This window comes from Carcharodon carcharias, chromosome 17 (assembly GCF_017639515.1).
Source record: "Carcharodon carcharias isolate sCarCar2 chromosome 17, sCarCar2.pri, whole genome shotgun sequence".
In the NCBI taxonomy this organism is placed as follows: domain Eukaryota; kingdom Metazoa; phylum Chordata; class Chondrichthyes; order Lamniformes; family Lamnidae; genus Carcharodon; species Carcharodon carcharias.
Genome location: NC_054483.1, coordinates 106,325,024 through 106,343,707, shown reverse-complemented (window position 1 = coordinate 106,343,707; position 18,684 = coordinate 106,325,024). Strand labels below are relative to the sequence as shown.

The 18,684-nt window shown below is 42.1% G+C and overlaps 3 protein-coding genes across 3 annotated transcripts in view; 1 reads left to right on the top strand and 2 right to left on the bottom strand.

Annotated features, from left to right (window-relative positions):
• LOC121289715 (ankyrin repeat domain-containing protein 2-like) overlaps nt 1-4,751 on the bottom strand; it is a 68,293-nt gene extending 63,542 nt beyond the window's left edge. The window contains exon 1 of the mRNA XM_041209348.1: nt 4,500-4,751. The gene's annotated coding sequence lies outside the window, so the exon portion shown is untranslated. The remainder of the gene's footprint in view (nt 1-4,499) is intronic.
• Nucleotides 1-18,684, top strand: part of LOC121289714 (zinc finger protein 2 homolog) — a 67,111-nt gene that overhangs the window by 23,053 nt on the left and 25,374 nt on the right. The window lies entirely within an intron of this gene.
• Nucleotides 4,903-18,684, bottom strand: part of ubtd1b (ubiquitin domain containing 1b) — an 88,950-nt gene continuing 75,168 nt past the window's right edge. The window contains exon 3 of the mRNA XM_041209350.1: nt 4,903-6,328. Coding sequence (XP_041065284.1) covers nt 5,946-6,328 — 383 coding nt within the window. The 3' untranslated portion in view covers nt 4,903-5,945. The remainder of the gene's footprint in view (nt 6,329-18,684) is intronic.

Below are 18,684 nucleotides of genomic sequence, written 5' to 3'. Positions count from 1 at the left end.
CGAAAACATTTTGCACTTCCAGGGTCCGTATCCCTCTACTTCCATCTTATTCATGTATTTGTCAACCTGCCTCTTAAACACCTATCGTACCTGCTTCCACCACCTCCTCTGGCAGCGAATTCCAGACATTCACTATCCGCTGCGTAAAAAACTTGCCCCGCACATCTCCTCTATAGTTTTCTCCTCTCACCTTAAATCTATGTCCCCTAGTAATTGATTCTTCCACCCTGGGAAAAAGTTTCTGACTATCTACTCTGTCCATGCCACTCATAATTTTGTAAACTTCTATCAAGTCGCCCCTCAATCTCCGTTGCTCTAGTGAGAACATTCAGAGTTTCTCCAACCTCTCCTCATAGCTAATAACCTCCAGAGCAGGCAACATCCTGGTAAACCTCCTCTGCACCCTCTCCAACGCCTCCATATCTTTCTGGTAATGTGGCGACCAGAATTGCACGCAATATTCCAAGTGTGGCCTAACCAAATACAGCTGCAGTATGACTTCCCAGCTTTTATACTCAATACCCCTGCCAATGAAGGCAAACATGCCATATGCCTTCCTGACTACCAATCCACCTGCATTGCCACTTTGTGACCTGTGGACCTGTACACCCTGATCCCTCTGCCCATCAATGCACTTAAGGGTTTTGCCATTTACTGTATAATTCCTGCCTGTGTTAGACCTTCCAAAATGCATTACCTCGCATTTGTCCAGATTAAACTCCATCTTCCATTTCTCCGCCCAAGTCTCCAACAAATCTATATCCTGTTGTATCCTTTGACAATCCTCTTCACTACCTGCAACTCCTCCAACCTTAGTGGCATCTGCAAAATTACTAATTAGCCCAGTTACATTTTCCTCCAAAACATTTATGTATACTACGAACAGCAAAGGTCCCAGCACTGATACCTGCAGAACTCCACTAGTCACAGCTCTCCATTCAGAAAAGCACCCTTCCACTGCTACCCTCTGTCTTCGATGACCAAGCCAATTCTGTATCCATCTTGCCAGCTCACCTCTGATCCCGTGCGACTTATCTTCTGTACCAGTCTGCCATGAGGGACCTTGTCAAAGGCCTTACTGAAATCCATGTAGATAACATCCACTGCCCTTCCATCGTCGATCATCTTTGTCACTTCCTTGAAAAACTCGATCAAGTTAGTGAGACACGACCTCCCCTTCACAAAATCATGCTGCCTCTCACTAATATGCCCATTTGCTTCCAAATGGTAGTAAATCCTGTCACGAAGAATCTTCTCCAATAATTTCCCTACCACTGATGTAAGGCTCACCGGCCTGTAGTTTCCTGGATTATTCCTGCTACCCTTCTTAAACAATGAAACAACATTGGCCATTCTCCAGTCCTCTGGGACCTCACCCGTAGCCAGTGAGGATACAAGGATTTCTGTCAAGGCCCCAGCAATCCCTTGCCTCCCTCAGTACTCTGGGATAAATCCCATCTGGCCCTGGGGACTTATCCACCTTAATATTCTTCAAGACACCTAACATCTCTTTTTTGATCTCAACATGATCCAGGCTAAATACTCTGCTCTAGACAAATCAACTGCTAAATCCTTCTCTTTGGTGAATACTGATGAGAAGTATTCATTTAGTATCTCTCCTATTTCTTCTAGCTACACACACAGATTCCCACCTCTGAGTGGGCCTACCCTTTCCCTGGGTAGCCTCTTGCTTTTTACATATGTATAAAAGGCCTTAGGATTTTCCGTAATCCTGGTTGCCAGTGACTTTTCATGACCTCTTTTAGCCCTCCTGACTTCTTGGTTAAATTTCTTCCTACTTTCTTTATATTCTCCACGGGCTTCATCTGTTCCCAGCCTTCTAGCCCTTACGAATGCTTCCCTTTTCTTTTTGACTAATCTCACAATATCCTTTGTTATCCAAGGTTCCTGAAACTTGACATACTTATCCTTCATCCTAGCAGGAACATGCCGGTCCTGAATTCTTATCAACTGATGTTTGAAAGCCTCCCACATGTCAGTTGTTGATTTGCCCTCAAACATCCGCCTCCAGTCTAGATTCCTCAGTTCCTGCCTAATTTTGTTATAATTAGCCTTCCCCCAATTAAGCACCTTAACCCGAGAACTCCTGTTATCCTTATCCACCAGTATCTTGAAACTTACTGAATTATGGTCACTTTTCCCAAAATTCTCCCCTTCTGAAACTTCGACCACCTGGCCAGATTCATTCCCTAATACCAGGTCCAGTATTGCCCCTTCCCTAGTTGGACTATCTATATATTGTCTCAGGAAGCCCTCTTGGATGCACTTTACAAATTCTGCACCATCCAAACCCCTAGCACTAAGTGATTCCCAGTCAATATAGGGAAAGTTAAAATCACCCACCACAACAACTCTATTGCTTTTACATCTTTCCAAAATCTGCCTACATAACTGTTCCTCAATGACCCGCCAGCAGATGGGGGCCCTATAGTAAAGCCCCAACATTGTGACTGCACCCTTCCTATTCCGGAGCTCTATCCATATTGCCTTGCTGCATGAGCCCACCGAGGTGTCCTCTTGTCGTACAGCTGTGATATTCCCCTTAACCAGCAGTGCAACTCCCCTACCTCTTCTACATCACTCTCTATCCTGCCTGAAACATCTAAATCCTGGAACATTTATCTGCCAATCCTGTCCATCCTTTTACAAAGTCTCTGTAATAGCAATAACATCATAGTCCCAAGTACTAATCCAAGCACCATCCTGACTTGGAAATATATCGCCGTTCCTTCATTGTCACTAGGTCAAAATCTTGGAACTCCCTTCCTAACAGCACTGTGGGTGTACCTATACCAAAGGGACTGCAGCGGTTCAAGAAAGGGGCTCACCACCACCTTCTCAAGGACAATTAGGGATGGACAATAAATGCTGGCCCAGCCAGCAACGCCCATATACCAGTGAGAGCAGGATTTATTTGTTTGCAGTACAAAATCAAACAATAAACAAATACCTAAGACAAGATCATTTCAATCTGGTCAATAAGGATTTACATTTTTTCACCTTATACTGGGGTGCACGCAAAAATTGTGACAGTCCCCTCTGATTATATTGTCTGCCAGAAAACAGCTAAAAATAGTATCTTTTTTAAATGGGTGTCAACGACAGAGAATGGAAGATTTCATATTGGGACTAAACAACTGCCCTATTGATGTGGAGTATTGTTCCTAACAATGAACCCAAATCCCAACATCGAGATTTTTTTCCACTCTACCATCTACTCCCATTTTTCTCCACAAGCCAGCTGCTGTGTACCTGCACAGTTATCAAGTCGAGATTCTGGAAGCAGACAAGTGAGATGGTTCTGGGCCTCCCACTCCTGCCTAACCTAAACTGTTTGGTTTGGCTTACACTTTTTTTTTTTAAGAAAATGGTCCCTTCCTACAAAAAAAAAAGGCACTATTCTCTCAATCAATGCCGTCTCTTTCTCCTTACAGGATACACAATTATGCTGGAGAGGGGCAGCCAGTCTGCATGATGTCCTCGCTCAGTACTGAAACTGAAGCATACTCCTCCCCCCACGTTCAATCCAATTCAATATCTTTACTCTGCACTGTTTAAGTCTTGCTCAGATCTTTAAAAGGGACACCCCTCTTTCCCTCAGTTTAGGCTGGCACTGATCAATTCATGTTGGGAAAACAGCATTGCAAAAACAAAAGCAGCACCTGTGAGTCATCCATGATAACACCCGTGTTCAATGGTTCATAGTTCAATAATTCCTCTCAAAATAAAATTTACATTTTCTTCAATTCCCAGTTCCTTTCACCCCTGAAGATGGAGACACAGTGGGACATACGGACAGGGAAGCAATCTGTAGGTAGTTCAACCAATAAGCCAGTCTTTGAGAGTGCCTGGATGGAGTTATTCACATTGCCCTGTGACTGAGATCCACTGAGTCAGGTTCTCACTTCATCCCATGTCTACACAAGCAGCAGCCTCTCAGTAACCTAGATAAACCTAGAGGCCAAGTGCAGAAACCCTTACCACTGCAACAGAATGAGCATACAACAGTTGACTAGGAATGAAGTCTCAAATCTCGTTTGCACATTTGAGTCCCACAGCACAGTTTTCTTGCTCACAAAACCACCTGAAGTCAATGCAGCTCACGTCAAATCACACACACCTCACCAAGGCATTCAGCCAAAATTGGAGGGGGTCTCAGGAAATGGTAGTCAGCATGTGAGAAGCAAAAATATAAATTAATACATCTCATTTTGAGTACCACCAAATGACTATCTCATTTTAGACTGTTGATCTGAATTGAAAAATAAGTACTATGGATAGCGTAAAGGAAAGGGAATGAGGCCAAGAAATGAAAGCATGACCAGCTTCTTTGGATAGTCAGCATAAACAAAACTTGCCTCCAACCCATCATTCTCCAACTTCCTCCATTTCTTTTGGTCTCATACACAAGGCACATTCAAACTAAAGTTCAAGAGTGACATGTAGCAGTCCTGTCCATTAAGCACAGGCAAACTCACGTTCCATTTGTGCTTATATTCATCACACGCTGTGTTTCCCCATTGGAACTTTATGGACAGAGGTTTAGAAAGTGCTGTTATCAGATTCTGCCGTGCTTTGAAATTTACCTAATAAGACAACAGCTCTGTTAGTATTTACACATATAATGTAAATTAAAATGCGAACATATGCATTTGTTCATGAGACTCCATTGCAAACATCTTCAAATAAAAGCTTTAAGTTCCTGTTAAGAGGCCTTTGCATGCTCCAATTTCAATAAGGTATCTAACACCCAAAATATTAGCCTGCCTTTTCTCTGTATAGAGGCAGAGGTAGTTTGCTTACATACTTCCAGCATCATTTTTTTTTTTTACAAATTCATACCAGTCTTTTGCCTATTTAAAAAAAAATGGAAGCACAGAGTTACATTGAGACTTCAATTGGTGTAATTATACATAAACACACAACAGCAAATTTTTGGTGCTTAGCTGGGTCCTTACAGGCCTACAGCAAAAAAACAAGTGATCAACCACTGCACGATTAAAGCCATTGTAAAACATTTGCAGTACACTTTTCTATATAAAGCCTCAAACTGCTACTATAGAGCAACCTTTAAAAGATTTTCACTGCAAAGTACCCAGGTTGACAGGACCACAGTGAGATGGCTATTCAATCAATTTTTTTGAGATGGTAGGAAATGGAAAGAGGTGGAAGAAGAGACAGAGAGAGACAGACAGACAGATTAGAGAGACAAAAGCAGGAGAGCGAGAGAATGGGGACAGGAGAGCGAGAGGATGGGGACAGGAGAGCGAGAGGATGGGGACAGGAGAGCGAGAGGATGGGGACAGGAGAGCGAGAGGATGGGGACAGGAGAGCGAGAGGATGGGGACAGGAGAGCGAGAGGATGGGGACAGGAGAGCGAGAGGATGGGGACAGGAGAGCGAGAGGATGGGGACAGGAGAGCGAGAGGATGGGGACAGGAGAGCGAGAGGATGGGGACAGGAGAGCGAGAGGATGGGGACAGGAGAGCGAGAGGATGGGGACAGGAGAGCGAGAGGATGGGGACAGGAGAGCGAGAGGATGGGGACAGGAGAGCGAGAGGATGGGGACAGGAGAGCGAGAGGATGGGGACAGGAGAGCGAGAGGATGGGGACAGGAGAGCGAGAGGATGGGGACAGGAGAGCAACAGAAATCACCTTCATTTACAGTCAAAAATATCCATTGGCTGGCCAAAGGCAGCAATAACAAGACTGCCAGATGTAAATTAAATATGATTCTTGTTTTTGGCCTCAAACTAAATTTGACTGTCCAACTGACAATGGCCAGAACAGGCCATTGTACATATTCCAGTGCACTCCAACTCCAAGTCCCTCCTTACACTGACCATGTTCCAGAGCCCTTCAGTTTTTCTTATATAAGATACATAGTCATGTGTCTTGCATATTGATATATTTTTGCCAGGTGGCTCAGTAAATAGCAGCTACCTCATTGACTATAACTTGCACGACAAAGTCTTTCTGAATTTTCGTTTCCTGCAGTCTCATTTTATCAGTGAGTAGTCTCCCCGAGAAGAACCAGCGCTGCCGTGAGGGTTCAATACCCTCTTCCGTGTGCAGCTGCCTCTTCAGCTGCCCGATTGTGTCTGCCATGCTGGCGTTCAGTTTGACGTCCTTCCCAGTGGACAAGCGCACCTTGAGCTGGAATTCTCGCTTGGCGTTTGCTGGAGGGTCGGGTATGTCAGCCATTTCCTCGTCGCATTTCTCGGTGATGAGGTTTAGAGGCGGTGCTAGGCAATAAACGGGAAGCTGGTACCGGTTACCAAGCTCATCGTAACATTCTGTTAATGAACCTGAATGGGGCATGGGGAGAAAAGAAATATTCTCAATGAGTAATCAGTTCCCACTTATTATTTTGTTCTGTTCCTTCTTTGAACACAACACACACCAGGCCAGAGGCAAAGTCAAGCTTTCTTACTCTGTCCCATCAAATTCCTCTTCAACTATTTTCTGGATATTGATATATTATTTATAATTTATAATTACCTATAATGCTGCTGTCATCAGCTATTTAAAAGGCATCAGCTCCAATGGTCAATAGTGAACATAATGGCTAATCAGATACTCAAACCCAGGAGCAAGCTGCAAAATGTAAGTGTTTAAAATGCAAAGCTTCACATCACTGATGTCACCTCCTCACTTTGGCACTATTCTCCCCTCCCTCTCTTGTGCATGCTAACCCTTTGTAAACTCCAGTTCCACAGCAATAAGTCCTTCAAGGAATGCACCTGCATGACAATTATTCATCTGAGAGCTTTGACTATGACTGGCTATTCAGCCACAAGGATTCATCTGCAACTGAGTTGTTGCCATACTCTCCCCATGTGTCCACACATGCAGTAATGGTTTTTGGCAGTGATGATCTTCAGGAACCCAAGGTGATTCTTTTGCTTCTAGTCCATAAGCCAATTGCTCTAAAACTGAATTGGGCCCTCCGAAGTGCATAGCTCACTTACATGCTGCATTTTTCTGCAAGGAACATTAACCCAGTAGAAAATTTGGGTGAGCTTGATGATGATTTAGGTAACTACTTAAATTAAGTTGCATTTAATTTTGAATGTTTGAGACCACCAGAACAAGGGGACACAAGCTTAAAATTAAAGACTGCTCCATCACCAATATCATCCACTTCCATCTTTATCATCACCTGAGCCTTAAAGAAAATGTACGAGATTACATTTTCCACTTTTGAGCATTATAAATATTCTCTGCCTCTGCTCATCTGCTGCTGAAACCCTCACTTTACTACTTCTAAACCTTGACTATTCCAAACCTCTCCTGGCTAGCTACCTATCTTGCATCTAATAACTTGAATTCATCTAAAACTCTGCTGCCCATATCCTTAATGTGCAAATGGTTCTGTTCATCTATCAAACCCAAGTTCACTGATCTACATTTGCTCCCTGTCCAGCAACACCTCCAATCTTATCCTTATTTACAAATCCCTCCCAGGCCTTGCCTCTCCCAATCTCTAACCTCCTCCAACCCTATGCACCTCCAATATTGGCCTCTTGTGCATACCAGCAGGCCGTGCCTTCAGCTGCCTGGGCCCTAAACTCTGGAGTTCTCTCCCTAAACCGTCCACCTCCTTTAAGATGCTTCTTAAAGCCTACCTCCCTTTAAGCACATTTTTGGTTTCCTCTCCCCATATCTCATGTGGCTCACATTGAAATTTTGTTTGGTAATGTTCCTATAAAATGCCTTGGGATGTTTTACTATGTTAAGGTGCTTTGTAAATGCAAGCTATTGCTGTAAGTCAGGAAGCATTTCTTTATACAAAGGGTAGTGGAAATCTGGAACACTTCCTCAAAAAACTGTTTTAGCTGGGAGTCAATTGAAAATTTCAAAACTGGGATAGATAGAAGTTTGTTAGGAAAGAGTATTAAGTGTTATGGAACCAAAGTGGGTAGGTAGAGTTAAGATACAGATCAGCTATGATGTAATAGAATGATGAAACACGTTTGAGAGGTTGAATGGCCTCCTGTTCCTATCAGTATTACTTAAGGTTTAGTTTTCTTCCTGACAAACTAATGAAAGATTAAATGTTGGTCCTGATTAGATTTTTTACATTATGAGGAAAGTTCAGTGCATGAGATAGTGCAGCGCTAAAATCAGAGCTATGGTCTAACAAGAACATTTAAATTTCAGGCTGGATTATGCACTTATCTCCTGAGCTACTAGGGGAGTTGTATTCTATGTTAAAGGACTGATGTTTAGCTTGAAGTTTTGTTGCTCAAAGTACAGGGTGCTTAGTTGGTCCTGTAGGCAAACAATAGGTCACATTGTTTCAGTAGGCTGGATTTCAGTTGTGTAGAAAGCCATCACTATGCTCAAAAGTCTCCAGATCATTTCATCAAGCAACCTGCTCTTGTAGAACTTTCTGACCAGCAGGACAGGCAGAATCTGTGATGGGGAGTGAGAAATCCCCCTGGCTACACGACCAATGCTGCTCAGACAGGTAGTGAGATCATGTATGGTAATGCAGACATCAGGGTCACTGACCATTGGGTGAGCGGTAGCAGAATAGGAAGCACTCAGAACAAGAGAAAATTGTTAAAGACTGCTGTAACTGTAAAATCTGATGAAGCTAGGACAACTACTTCCAGCCAAAACGAGGATCCTGATGCAGCCACAGGAACCTGAATCAAAAAACGATATGCTTTTTACATAAAGCAAAGATTGCAGTGAACACATGGTAGAAAGGTGCAGGAAAAGGAGCAAATTTAAAGTGAGAGATTAAGAGAGAGATCAGCTTGACTTGGCTAGTAGTACATCTGCTTGAACTTCACACTGGAAATGCAATGCATAATTTAGGGCAAGCAATATTACACCGTTTTCTTGGATGGTGAGTTAAACTGAAACCCCATCTGTTTGTTCAGTTGGATGTGAAAGATCCCATTGGCACCACTCAAAGTGGAGATGGGGGACTCTCTCTCAGTGCTGTGGCCAATGTTTGTCCCTCAACCAACATCATCTTGCATCACTGGCCCTCTATCCAGCTCGACCTGTCTCCCCCCACCCCCGCCCCTTAAACCAGCTTATATTTCACCTCTCTTCTATTTTTACTTAGTTTTGTTGAAGAGTCACACGGACTCAAAACGTTAACTATGTTCCTCTCCTCAGATGCTGCCAGATCTGAGTTTTTCCAGGTATTTTTATTTTTGTTTTGGATTTCCAGCATCTGCAGTTTTTTGCTTTTATCATCTTGCATTATATAGTTATTAATCTCATTTGCTGTTTGTAGGACTGTGCTGTACACAAATTAGCTGCCATGTGAAGCAATTAAAATCAGGGATGTGCAAAAGGCCAGAATTGGGAGGGGCAAAGGTCTCACCAGCAGTGGGGGTGAGGCTGTAGGGAGGAAGGTGCAGAGATGGGAGGGGGCCATGGAGGGATTTGAAAGCCAGGATGAGAATTGCCAAATTGAGATGATGCTCAACTAGGAGCTAGGTTGGTCAGTGCACATGGAAATGATGGGTGAATGGATACAGGCAACAGAGTTTTGGATGAGCAAGTTTATGGAGGGTAGAAGACAACAGGCTGGCCAGGAGTGGATTGGAATAGTCAAATTTAGAGTTAAACACATGAATGAAAGTACCAGATGAACTGAGCAAGCAGAGAAGCTGGACAACATTACTATATGAGGTAAATAGGCTTAAATGATGGATCAGATGTAAAGCTCATCGCAGGGGTCAAACATGATCCCAAGGGAGATGCCAGGGAGACAGATGGAGTTGGTGACTAGGGAAGTGGAGTATGTGGTGGGGCACAAAGACAATGGTTTTAATCTTCTTAATATTTAGTTGAGGGACATTGCTACTCACCAGTACTGGATGTCGGACAAGCAGTGTGACAAATTAGTGACAGTGAGGCATTCAGGGGAGGCTGGGAGGGGGTTTATGATGAGAGTTGCAGGCAAGAGAGGTGGTAATCAAAGTTATTGCTGGGTATCGTCAGCATACATGTGGGATCTGATGTGTTTTTGCAGGGCTGCTTATAGATAAGAAATAGGAGGGGGACAAAAATAGATCATGAGGGATCTAGACAGAGTAAAGAGAGCGAAATTGTTCCTATTGACAGAAGAGTCGAGAACCAGAGGACACCAATTTAATGTGAATGACAAAAGAACCAGTAACAACATGAGAAATGTTTTTACATGCAGAGAAATAGTCTTGCAGAGAGCCAGTACCGTTGTGATGGGTTGAATGGCCTTATTCTGTGCTGTAATCATTCTTCAGTCCCAGAGTAAATGGTACAGAAGTGGGAGGAGAAGCAATTGTAAGTGATTCTTTGGCTATGACCTAATAGATAAGAACAGAACCAGGTAAATTCAGTACTTCCCAACTGAACAACAGAGAAGGGGATTAATGCACTTCCTGAGAGTTTGGTGAATGCACATTTAATCATTGCTTTCAAAATGGAATTGGATCAGCATCTGAAATAAAAATGCAGGGTTATGGGGAAAACGATGGGGAGTGGGACTAGCTGAAATAGTCTTGCAGAGAGCCATCATCGTTGTGATGGGTTGAATGGCCTTATTCTGTGCTGTAATCATTCTACAGTCCCAGAGTTAATGGTACAGAAGTGGGAGGAGAAGCAATTGTAAGTGATTCTTTGGCTATGACCTGATAGATAAGAATAGAGCCAGGTAAATTCAGTCCCGCCCAACTGAATAACAGAGAAGGGGATTAGAGGAGGATGGTGTGCATCAACTATGTCAAAAGCTGCAGGCAAGTCGAGAAAAGATAGCTTAGCAATCCTTCCACATCCTCAAGATGTCACATGGCCAATGGAATACTTCTGAAGTGTAGTCAATTTGTACCCAGTAAACTCCCACAAACAGCAATTAGATAAATAATCATGTAATTTGTTTTTAGTGTTGCGGGTTGAAGGATAAATATTAGCCTTGAAAAACAGGAAAACTCACCAGTCCTCCTTCAAATAGTTCCATCTTTCATATCCAGCTGAGGGGCAGACTAGTGTTTAACATCAGCTTAATATCTCATCTGAAAGGCAGCACCTCCAACGGGGGCAGTACTCCCTTAGTGCTGCACCTGTGTCAACCTAGCTAATGTATAATGTTATTACTGGGTATTTTTGATACCAACATGGTGTATGAATCTACTCACTTCAACCTATGCAGCTTAATACAGTTTGTTATTGGGGAGCACATGGTGTCCCATGAGTCCCATCCAAACTTTCAAAATTCCTATCTAAATGCATATGCCAGGCTGAAGTTACCAACAGATTTTAGTACTCAAATTTTGGAATTTTCCCTAAATGATTATTCCCAAACCTTCAAGCCCATTGAATTCAAGAAAAAAAGTGAGGAAGGAATAGAAAGAGAGGAGACTGTGTTAATTGGCCCAAAGGGCCAGATTGTCAGGACTCAGTGCCCTTACAGCTCTCAGTTTGGCACTACTAAAATGCTGTCCGTTACTTCTGATGCATCACACAAGATTTCTTCTAATGTAAAGGCTTTGAGAATCAAAATACAACCCAAGCTTGAAAAAAATCTAACTAATGGCACAGTGGGTTGCTTTTCTAGTCTAAATGGATGCACTGAGAAAATCTTACACTTTCATAATGTTTGTGACATTGGTGACAAATGTGTCTCTATGATTGCACTTTGTTGAGTTAAGTTTATTATTGTTAACATGGATATGTACATTGCTCAAGGTTGACCTAACAGCTAGCCGTGAGGTTATTTACCTTGCAAATTACTTTGGACATTTTATTGACTCAGTGGGAGTTAAGTACATAAAGTGGTGTGTGAATTGAGTAAATGAACAGGCAAGACCCAGGTCCAATATATGGACTGTACGTAGTTGGCCGAGTGGTGGAGAAGTGGTGATTCATTCAACCATAGTTAAGTGTTCAAGTTTCTCCTGCTCGGCCCCAATTAAGCTCTACAATCTATCTAATCTTATGATTATAGAAACACAATGAATAGGAAATGCCACCATGATCCAATCAATTCCAAAACAAAAGAAACAGAACTCCCACATACTCCTCAATTGCTCCTTTAGCCAAAACAAAACTAACTTGGTCCCTCTGACGCTATCCTTCCCACTGTCTCCCTGGCATCCTTACTTAGCAAGTCATTTCCAAAAAAGTCCTAACACTTCAGGAAACCTTAAGCCTCACAATGCATTCCAACATTGGTTCTTTAAAAAGCATGTCATTTAGAATATGCCCTGCCTCTGCATGTAGTCATCTATACCGTACATAGAATGCAATTAACAACTACAGCATTTCTCAACCCTGTCAGCACATGACTCAAAGATACCTCCAAGGAATCTGCAAAGGGACATAGGTTAAGTGAGTGGGCAGTAATTTACCAGATGGAGTATAATATGGGAAAATATGAACTCTGACAGGAAAAGAAAAGCAGCATACTATTTAAATGGAGCAAGATTGCAGAACTCTGAGGTACAAGGGGATCTGGGTATCATGGTACATGAATCAAGAAAAATTAATACGCAGGTGTAGAAAGTGATTAGGAAGGTAAACAGAATGTTGTTTATTGCAAGGGGAATGTTATGTAAAAAGTCGGGATCTTCTGCTACAGTTGTTGGTGAGACCACATCTTGAGTATTGTGAAAAGTTTTGGTCTCCTAATTTAAGAAAGAATATAAATGCATTAGCAGTTCAGAGAAGGTTCACTCAACTGATCTCTGTGAGGGGGGATATTGCTTTATGAGGAAAGGTTGGACAGGCTGGGCCCGTGCCCACTGGATTAGAAGATTGAGAGGCGATCTTATTGAAACATAAGATCCTGAGGAGACTTGACAGGGTGCATGCTGAAAGGATGTTTCCGCTTCTGGGAGAGATTAGAACTAGGCAGCAGAGTTTAAAAATAAGGGGTCTCTCATTTAAGGTGGAGATGAGAAGAATTTATTTCTTGCAGAGGGTCTTGAATCTTTCTCTTTCTTCCACAAAGAATGGCGGAGGCAGAGCCAATGAATATTTTTAAGGCAGAGGTAGATATATTCTTGACTCACAAGGGAGTCAATGGTTGTCGAGGGTAGGTGGAATATGGAGTTGAGGCCACACTCAGATCAGCCATGATCTTATTGAACGGCAGCGCAGGCTCAAGGGGCTAAATGGCCTAGTCCTGCTCCTAATTTGAATGTATGTTAATGGTGTAGGAGAGGAAGAAACAGCAGTCTGAAACACTAGTTTAAGCCCTATGATGCCCAGCCTACATATGTTAGAATAGCCACCAAGACTCATTCAAGAGAGGGCGCAGAGAAGAAATAAGTAAAATACTAACTCATTGCCTGGAATATTGTGGACAGAGTCAGTGGGTTAGAGGGTTGGAGTTAATTAAACCAGGGTGCTCAGACATAAATCAGTCTCCACTTTAAAGTCATGCTTTAAGCCAATTAAAGTACATTTTGATCTTGTTATATAGAGTAAATGTATATATAAATGTACAGCAACTTGGAAAGCAGTTCAGAGTGAAGGAGTTTCTCTATCTCTCAGGCATTGAAACTGGAAGACTCAACAAATACTATGCCACCACTAGCAGGAGGCTGTAATTACAACATAACAAAATTATAGAGGCAGTTTCCATTATAAATGTGGGCAAAGGAATTTATAATGGAAAAGTTGACAGTTAATATATAGATTATATGTTTTATCAGTCATAATGTACCATACTTTCAAATATTCTTGTTGCTAAACTTTCAAGCTAACAAAATATCAAGTATAGTAATGCAGCTGAACAGAAAACTGCATAATAGGGAAGGTCTGCATACTCTGTAAAGTACTATAAATAGTTTGATCAGCTCCATTCCTTTCAGAGCTCAAAAAACAATCAGGAAAATAGTGGTTCACAAACAGTAGCAAATTCTGAAAGAAATGTACCATTATCCAAGATTGGTGGGGGGGGAGGTTCCAGATTAAAATCATCTTTGCAACATCTTTGGTAATACCAAATACAGAGATTTGCTACAGGAAGAACACTAATTAATTTTGATCTTTAAAACTTTATACATTTTTTGGCCTTCACTATAATAACTCACTCACTTTTCCAGAACCACCTTATCCAATTCAAGGTCATGGGGAGTCGGAGCCTAACCCGACAGACAATGGGCGCAAGGCGGGTTATACCCAGGACAGGACGCCAGTCCATCACAGGGCGCACACTCCCACACACACATTAAGGGGCAATTTAACCGCCGCCAATCCACCTAACCAACACGTCTATGGGCAGTGGGAGGAAACCGGAGCACCCAGCGGAAACCCACGCAGACATAGGGAGAATGTGCAAACTCCACAGAGACACCAGAGGTCAGGACTGAACCCGGATCCCTGGAGCTATGAGGTGGTAGCGTTAACCACTGCACCACCCCTATAATAACTCAACTGCTAAATAGATAGAAAATAAAAGATGAAGAGTGCTTTCCCAATATTGCATGACAGCATTCATTTATTCAACTGTGGTAAGTGAAGAGAACTAAATTTGTGTAGCTACCTGCTGTGGAAAGGAAATAATAGTTCATTTACTTTCTAGGTATTAATCAAAAAGGCTTATTTGACTGCCTTGAGATATCCTACAAGTTTCTAAATTCTCTGTGAAGATAGGTATTACTTTCCCACCCAAGAACCATTGGCAGTAGCATGCACTTTGACTCCCCTCAGCCAAGCCATGGGAGATTAGCAAGTGTGCTTTAAAGTGTTTGGATAGTTCAAAATGCAGGAAAAGGAAGCTGGCATTCACAGTAACAGCCAGTAGTTTACACAAAACTAAACTACCTGGTGCCACTAGGCACGATTCCCAAGTATTGGAACGTTTTGGCAACAGACTTGCTGGTGCCATTTTGCAACATGCAAACCATAACTATGATTTGGCCCAAAAGTATTTAGAGCCCAAAATAAATATCGAATGGCTGTATGACTAGGACATGTCGGGGATGGTTTCCAAAAGTAAAACACAAAACCATTTCCATACTGAGTTCTGATCTTTCCTCAGCAGAGACATAAAACCTGTATACAGGAGGATATGTACTGTAGGACTGCCAGTGCAAATTTTTTTTTTTAAAGATCCTTCTTAGTGGTTACTGGATTGAGTAGTACAGAATAGGAAGGTCATGAGATTTGATTCCTGGTCTCTGCTGGGGTACCAGTCAATGTGTTCAGTAACTTCATAGAACCATAGAAAAGTTACGGCACAGAAAGAGGCCATTCAGCCCATCGTGTCGGCACTAGCTGAAAAAAGAAACTAGCTATTCATTTTAATCCCACTTTCTAGCACCTGGTCCATAGCCTTGCAAGTTACAGCACTTCAGATGCAGATCCAGGTACCTATTAATTGAGTTGAGCTTTTCAGCCTCAACCACCAACTTAGGTAGTTAATTCCAGACACCCACCATCTGAGTGAAAAAGTTTTTTCCTCACGACCCCTCTAATCCTTCTACAATCACCTTAAATATATGCCCCCTGGTAATTGACCTCTCAGCTAGGTGAAACAAGTTTTTCCTGTCTACCCTATCTAGTCCCCTCAATTAGGTCACCCCTTAATATTTTATTCCTTAGAACAGAGGAGGCTAAGTGCAGCCTGCTTCTGATCACTATCCAATGATCCTAGTTGAAAAGTTTGGCATTGGAGATCAGAACCTGTCACAATAATAAATGAGAGGTGCAAGGGTAACTACTGAAAGCAGTATAGCAGTAGTGGCCTCAGAGGTACTGGCACAAGAATGAGATCATTATCCCCACCACAGCTAGGGTTACCAATGAAAACTGAGCATATGCCTGGAGATTTCATTAAATGACCTCCCATCCAGTCAACAGTCTTTTCCCCACCCCTCCTTTCCATCTCTAATGGAACCTTCACAAACATAAGTACTCAAAGTAAATGAAAAAAAAATTAAATGACATTTCCCCAGTTTGTTTGCAGCTGTGTCCAGGAGATTAACCCTAAATTTCTGATGACTCCAGGATAATTTGGGAGGGTTAGTATCCTGTGCCCTAACTCACCTGGTACAACCATGAGATAAGGGCAGAGGAACGAGGGAAAGTGATCTTAAATTTCAAATTTAACACTTCTGGTATTCTGAATTCCTCTGCTGCTGTGGTACACAGGTAGTTAAATGGCAGCAACTATTTTGGTATGTGCATCTGTTCAACTATTCCTTCTTGCTTGATGAAACTTGCAAGACCAAGGGCAAAAAAGATGATTTCACTACAGCTTTTCCTACAGCCTATATGCATACTGCTACTTCAGCAGGAATGTGGGTTAGAGTCAGGAATTTGTCAAGTCAAGAAAGCATCCAAGATCAGGAATGCACAATTATAACTAGCTTTAAGTGAAAGCAGCATTTGGCACTAATTTACAAAAGCAATGATTGTCTGAGGTCTCTTTTCACTGGGCCTTCCCAGTCACTGGGTTTAACCAATTTGGCAAATTCCTCTGGTGTTGCTATTTGCTGTACAGGGGCCATGCATCAGTAGCTGGCAGCAACACAATATTAAAAGCAGCTCAAACTTCGCTTGGAAGCTATCTTCCAAGTGCCCTGGCAACACATCATCTCTGTTCACAGATGAAAAGCTCAACCTGAATGAGATATGGAGGGCTGCTGACACCCAAGCAGTCAGCCCCTGTGTGAAATGAAAGATAAGTGCAGAGACAAGTTCTATCTAAAATAAAGATCACGATTCAAACATCTGCACACTACATCAGAAACAGCTAGCCAAAATTAGATCTTGATCAGCTAAATTAGATTCATCAACACTAAAATAAAAAGAGCTTCAGCTGCAAACCAGAGATTCTAGGTAGCAGGCGCACAATTGAATTTGGTAAGATTTTCTCAGCCAAGAGGACTGGTACTTTGTTCACATGGCAAAGCTCCATCTAATGTAACACAACTGCACACACTTAAACTGACCAAATGGAGTATGTTTAGCTGCCGACCTGGATGAAGTGCTCATGAAATCTGACTGTATACTTGTAACTACTGTGGAAGATGTATACTGCATTTTCCTCCTCACTCATCTCTCCCAGTCCGTATCACACATCTAAATGCCAGTGTAGAAGAAATTCTCCTGTTTGCACTGTAAGGCACATTTTTTTATTTTCTGTTGGACTATGGATTAGAATTACAATGGCTGCAGTTTAAAGGATATGTCCAATGGAACAGGATGAGAAATATATGCAATGTTGCAGTCATGGAACAGAGTATGCCATGAAAGAGAGGATGGTGCCGGAAAGAAGTCCTGGACCAAGGGAGCTGCCAGACAACAGCATTTTAATTGGCCCCTCACCAGGTGACCAAGGTTTTGTGTGGTAGCAATGCAGCAGAAAGCTCCTGGCCTGCAAAAAGAAAACATCTAAAATCTCTTTTCCTCATATCTCTATAACCTACTCTCTCTGAGGAAACCCCTATAAAAAGGCGAAACCTCTGTTAGAGACATTGAAAAGCAAGTTCTCAACCAGTGAATGAAATACTGAAAGAACTTGAAGACCACCTCATGTCATCAACAAGAACTGAAAGGAATTTGCAAGACATTGATCAAAATCAATGCATTGAAGCTATTGAACTATTTTATCTCATCCTTAAAATCAGTGTCGTGTGTGTGTGTGCATGTATATGTATGCATGGATTTAAGAAGGGGGTAAAGTTATAGGTGTTAGAAGTTAGCAGTTCATATTTCTCTTTTGCCACTAGTTAAAGACAATTTATTCAATAAACAGTTATTTACTTAAGTTTACAAACCTGGTGCTCATATTCAGTAAACCTAAATTAAACAGTTAGGTAGAATTGGGGCAATCTGATGGCTTGATCAAACTTTTTCACATTTGTTGCGGCTCAGGGAACAGTGGGGCTTGATATTACAGCGCACTATCCCCAATGGATCGTGATAGCACCTATCTGCAGGCAGTGTCAGGTGTGCGCAGAAAGTTTCATTACAATATTGCTGCTTTAGTAGAACTGCTGTATAGTATAAAACAGGTAAGCCTTTTCAGTTGCTGATCCAGAATTACTGGTCTGGATCAGTGCTCTGGGATTGGTAGTGTAGTACCTATGTTAATTTGACTAATAATCCAAAGAATGATTTCAAATCCCACTGCGGCAGTTTGAGAATTGGAATTCAGTGTTTACAATTTTGCCATCAGTAGAAGTGGCCACAAAGCTGCTGCCTGATTGTTGTAAAAAACGAAACATTTCACTAATGCTCCTTTAGGAAAGAAAGCCTGCCTCCCTCACCCGGTCAGGTCTATGTGATTCCAGTTCCACATCAGTGTGGTTGACTCAGTTGCTGTGTGAAGTGACCTAGCAAGCCAATCAGTTCTATCAAATGAGGACAACTAGAGATGGGTAACAAAAACACCCTGCTAGCAACACCTACATCCAAGAATGATGCAGGTTTCAGAAGCTTCAGCCCATGAATATTTCCAGCTGTGTTCTCCTCATTGTGTCTATTTTTGTGCTTGTCAAATGAGGAATTTCACCGATGATTTGTGGAACATTTTCTACTTATTGCTATCCAGAGCCAACATCAAGCATTTTCCCTAAACGGAAAATACTGCAAATACTAAAAATCTGAGATAAAAATAAAGTGCTGGAAAGGCATCTTCCCATTTAGTATATTGCAACAAATATTTATGTTGTGCTCATCACAAGGAACATTTGAGTGCTCA